Source organism: Haliaeetus leucocephalus, unplaced genomic scaffold (genome assembly GCF_000737465.1).
Source record: "Haliaeetus leucocephalus isolate CR32 unplaced genomic scaffold, Haliaeetus_leucocephalus-4.0 Scaffold752, whole genome shotgun sequence".
Taxonomy (NCBI): domain Eukaryota; kingdom Metazoa; phylum Chordata; class Aves; order Accipitriformes; family Accipitridae; genus Haliaeetus; species Haliaeetus leucocephalus.
Window position 1 is genome coordinate 2,687,053 of NW_010973188.1, and position 4,950 is coordinate 2,692,002.

Consider the following 4,950-nt stretch of genomic DNA (forward strand, 5'->3'; position numbering starts at 1 on the left):
GTCGTCAGCGGGCGGGGAAGGGGGCGGGGGCTGCGCCTGCGCGGCGTTGAGGGGTCGGGCGGCCCCCCCGCCCGGCGTGCTCCCCGAGGGGTTGGGGGTGCCCCCCCCCCCCCCCAATTACCGGCCGCCCCGTGCTCGCTCCTGTGTTTTAAGTGTGCGTGTCCCCCGGTCCTTTCCCAGTTCTGCGAGGAGTTCAAGGAGAAGTGTCCCATCTGCGTGCCCTGTGGGCTGAAGCTAGCGGAGAAGACGCAGACGGCCATCGTCCGGCACTTCGGCCTGCAGATCCTGGAGCATGTGGTCAAGTAAGGCAGCTCGCCCTGCCGCCCGCGCCCCTGCGCTGGGGAAGGGTGCCAGCCCGCTGCCACACAGCCACTGGGGTGGGCTCTGCTCTCATTCCGGCACCTCCCGCCTCAGGGAGGCACTTTGAGGACACAGAGAGTCTGTTCTGCATGCAGCAGAGGACAGTTGCTGTCCTGCTCTGTTTCTTTCCTCCTCTGTGAAAGAAGGGGAGGAGAAAATGGCTTTCGGGCAGGTTAGTTCACCGAGCTCTAAGATATGTTGATGTCGCAAGACGTAAATAAGCACGCAGGGCTACCAGTAGGTCTTTGCGGCATTCTATGTCATTAGCCTCATGCTAACAAAGAGGCTTTGTATTAGTTCAGTTCTGAGATTCCTCTCTCTGCCGCCTCTACAGACCTGATGCTTTGTGCTTTTGCTGCTGCTTCTCATGTTTGTTGACCTCAGTGGTGCATGCCTATTTGCCAGCAGCGGTTTTAACTCACTCAGCCTTTTCATTAAGGGATTGGGCACTGGCAGAGTCAGTGAGCTGTAGTGTCTCTCTCTAGCTTAGGTAAAGAAGCAATGGTTCATTGAGAACCATGTCAGAGTTCTTTATAAAGGTTTTGACTTGGTGTATGTTTTGTTTCTCTTTTTCTTTTTTTTTTTTTAAAAACTCTTTTGAACAGGTTCCGCTGGAACAATATGCCTCGTTTAGAAAAAGTTTATCTAAAGAACAACGTCATGGGCCTCATATCCAGTGTAAGTACCTTCTACTCCAGACTGTTCTCTGAAATATGATTCTCTCACTTGGAGATAGAAAGTGGGAGCGAAAGGAAATAGTGCTATTCTCTGTCTTGTAGTCAGGTCAATAACCATGTCACCTGACATGGCAGGAATTTGTGAGGCTTGTATAACATATATAAGGTACTTTTTCTTTTTTTAGGAGGAAATTCGGTAAATAAGTTTGTTCTTATCCTTTGCAAGAACACTACATTCATTATCTTAGTTGTGTTTTCTTTATCATTGTGATTGCTCTCGTGACCAAGTGACCTTCTTTTGAGGAAAATCCTTTTGGTTCCCCACATTCGCTAGCTATGGGTGCTTGGGAGGGTAGGAGTGTCATCCAGGGTAGCTGGGATGAAGAGCTGCTCAATGTTGTGTTTTGTTTTGTTGTTTTTATTTTGTGTGGTTCCCAGGTCAGAGTTATAAATATCTGGTGTTTGCTGTTTTGTATAACTCTGCCCCTCTTCTATCACAGGGAACTCAAAGTATTCTGGAGGAGGAAAGTCACATTAAAGATGTTCTGTCTCGCATCGTGGTGGAGATGATCAAGCGTGAATGGCCTCAGCACTGGCCTGACATGCTAAAGGAGCTGGATACACTCTCCAAGCAAGGGGTATGAAACACACCTGTCTGTTCTCTTCTGCTTGCTCATAGTATGGGTTTCAGTCTTCCATCATCCTGAGGAAAGCCTAACTCACTCATGGTCAGGTGAGACAGGCTGATGATGGACTCAAAAATCCATGTAAGATTAAGTTATTCCAGGAGATTATTTTAGCAGAGAGAGGGCTGTCCTCCTGTACTGTTTTCCCAAGGTGTGACTTGTATCTTCATGCATGCTCACTTTCTCTCTACATCTCTGAGCTAATTTCTAGAGATTTTAACATGCTGATGGAGTGTATTTCATTTGGGGACATCAGGAAACTCAGACGGAACTGGTGATGTTCATCCTCCTACGTTTGGCAGAGGATGTGGTGACTTTTCAAACTCTGCCTACCCAGCGGCGACGAGATATTCAGCAAACCCTCACCCAGAACATGGAAAAGATCTTCAGCTTCCTACTAACTACCCTGCAGCAGAACGTTAACAAGTACAGACGCATGGTAAGAGTCTCCTTTCCTTGAGTTCAGTCAGTGCTGGAGGTGTTTAGGAAATGGGATACAACTCGCAAGTTGTCAGGGAAGCAATTGCAGAAACTGTCTGAAATCCGTTGCTGTCGCTGTGAGGTAGGGGTCTGCTGTGGCCTAGGAAGCCAGTGCTGATCAGAGAGACTAAACACACAAGGTTGACAGGGTTAGTGTTGGTAGTCTGGGTTTGCTAGTCTAAATGGCTTGAGCGGATGCGTGTCTCATCCATACTGTTGGAATGCTCCACTGACAGTAGGGGTATGTGGCTTAGCAAAATGAAGGCGTGGTTGTGGCAGAAATGGGTAGATTTGAGGTAGTTTGTGTAACACACTGGTAAAGTGGTGCCGTCCTGGGCTCACATCTGCTCTCTTATGCTGCAGTGGTGTCTTTGTGGTGAGGCACCAAAAAAATACATGAGTTTTTGATGTCTCAGCGTTGCATCTGGGCTTCTCTGGTCCTTTTCTCCAAGAGCTCAGGTTAGGAAGCCCTTTTTTGTCAAGTTGTGGTGAGGAATGCTCTTCTTTTTTGTGTAAAGAGACTTCTTTCCTGAATTCTTATCTAGAGTCAGAGATGTGCAGGTATTCAAGATGGACGGTGAAGGCAAGTCTCTACACCATTCTGTTCCTTTGAGAAGGAAGTGGATTTGACAGTGAAGCACAATTGAGAAACCAATCTAGAAATAAGCTACTTAGGTGTATCTCTTGATCTTTTTTTCTGTGAATTAAAATCCAGAGTTACACTAAATGTGAAACTGGGAGGCAATGAAAAGCCATCTCCTACCTGACTTTTATTCATTTTCCTGATGCACTGACAAGCTGAAGAAATCCACCTGTAGAGCAGACAGTTCTCTGTGCAGTTCATGGTGGTGGGTGGGAGACCCTGGTGCATTTTGTAGTCTGGTTGAAATGCATTTCCAGGTAAGGTTTGAATTGCAATGCTTGAGGCTCTGAAGTGTGGCTGCTTCTGCTAACAGTGGAATCTTTCTGATTGGCAAGGTTGGAGCACCCCAGGAACAAGAAGCCCTCACCACTCCACAGGTTAGCAGATCTTCGGGATGTTTGTGCACAGGGTAAATTCTGAGGGTTGGGTGTTCAGTTACCTGTCTGCACACTGAGACCGGGCAAGATGATGGACAGTTCCCCAAGACCATAATAATCTGCAGTGCTTATAAATATGCAGTTCTGGTATGGTGGCTTGGTTGTTAAATGTTTGGGACACAACCAGATTAACTTAAAACCATTGCACTGAATAAATTGATAGACCGAGTTTCCAAACCGAAACCTTGCAGCAGAAAGGAATGCTTGTGGTGTCTTTGCATCTGAAAAACTAATCAAACCTGAGTGTTTGAGGGACTCATTTGTGTTAGTCAAAAAGATGGTGCAAGCAGTGCATTGCTGCTGTTAAGTGTGTGGAACTGGGAGTCAGGCTGTAAGCTTTTGCCCCAGCTCTACCCAGCTGCCTTTCTGACCATGGACAAATCATTGACCCTTTCAGACATCAATCTCAGTACATAAAAGCCACCAGCATCTTTTAGAGTCTCTGGCTTTTGGATGTAAGATGCTGTAAAAGGTCAAAAGTTTCTTCCCTGGAAGCTTCCAGGAAGCACTGAAATGCCTTTCCTTCTTGTCCCCTCTCTCCCTGGTGCCTGCTGACTGGAGTGTCATCTTTTGGATGAGAAGGAAATTGTGGCTTAACTTGCAATTCAAAGTCCTGTTGTCTTACCTGCCAGGGGGCTGCAGAGGTAGTTATGATGGCTGCAGCAATGTCTTGAGCAGGAGACTGTGTTGCAGCCGCTTTCACTAGGGAGCCATTCTGTGAAGCTGCTTCTGGCTGCGTTCTTGAGAATAAGCCTGTCCAGCAGTGGCTGGGTGGAAGTGTGTGCTGTAGCTGCTCACTTACTATCTCTTGTCTTCTTTTTCAGAAGACTGATCTGGCTCAGGAGCCAAAGGTGAGTGGAGCTATGTGGGAGTTAGTGCATTAGTCATTCTTAAGACCAAGATTGCTTAGAAGTAGGCATTTCCCAGGCTTTGGAGTCTATTGCCTGCAGTTCTCATTTACAGATGGATTTGTTCACCCATAATACAAAGTCCTCGAAAAGGGAGAAGTGAGGGGTGGCAGCAGAAGGGTCCAAGTCTCTCTCTCACTGTGGTTCCTGGTACTGTTATTCCAGGGAGTGGACAGCTTTAGATAGGAATTGCTGTTTCTTTCTGGTTCTGACCTTTTGCATCCTCTCTGTTCGCAGGCCCAGGCGAATTGCCGTGTGGGAATAGCAGCACTCAACACCTTGGCTGGCTACATTGACTGGGTGGCCCTGAGCCACATCACAGCAGACAACTGCAAGCTCTTGGAGATGTTGTGTCTGCTCCTAAATGAGCCTGAGCTCCAAATAGGAGCGGCAGAGTGTCTCCTGATTGCTGTCAGCAGGAAGGTGAGTTCTTCCTCCTCAGCTTCTCTGGCTCCCCTTTGTTTTCTCCTTGTCATGGTTTAATCCCAGCCAGCAAGTAAGCACCATGCAGCCACTCACTCACTCCCCTCTCGACCCAGTGGGATGGGGGAGAAAATCAGGAAAAGAAGTAAAACTCCTGGGTTGAGATAAGAATGATTTAATAGAACAGAAAAGAAGAAACTAATAATGATAATGATAACACTAATAAAATGACAACAGTAGTAATAAAAGGATTGGAATGTACAAATGATGCGCAGGGCAATTGCTCCCCCCCCGCCGACCGACCCCCAGCCAGTCCCCAAGCGGCGAATCCCTGCC

The 4,950-nt window shown here is 47.4% G+C and overlaps 1 protein-coding gene across 1 annotated transcript in view; it reads left to right on the forward strand.

Moving 5' to 3' along the window:
- Positions 1–27: 27 nt before the first annotated feature.
- XPO5 (exportin 5) overlaps positions 28–4,950 on the forward strand; it is a gene marked incomplete at its 5' end in the record, with an annotated part of 29,222 nt that continues 24,299 nt past the window's right edge. Inside the window, 6 exons of the mRNA XM_010581261.1 lie at positions 28–302; positions 966–1,038; positions 1,538–1,675; positions 1,980–2,162; positions 4,108–4,134; positions 4,429–4,651. Coding sequence (XP_010579563.1) covers positions 28–302; positions 966–1,038; positions 1,538–1,675; positions 1,980–2,162; positions 4,108–4,134; positions 4,429–4,651 — 919 coding nt within the window. The remainder of the gene's footprint in view (positions 303–965; positions 1,039–1,537; positions 1,676–1,979; positions 2,163–4,107; positions 4,135–4,428; positions 4,652–4,950) is intronic.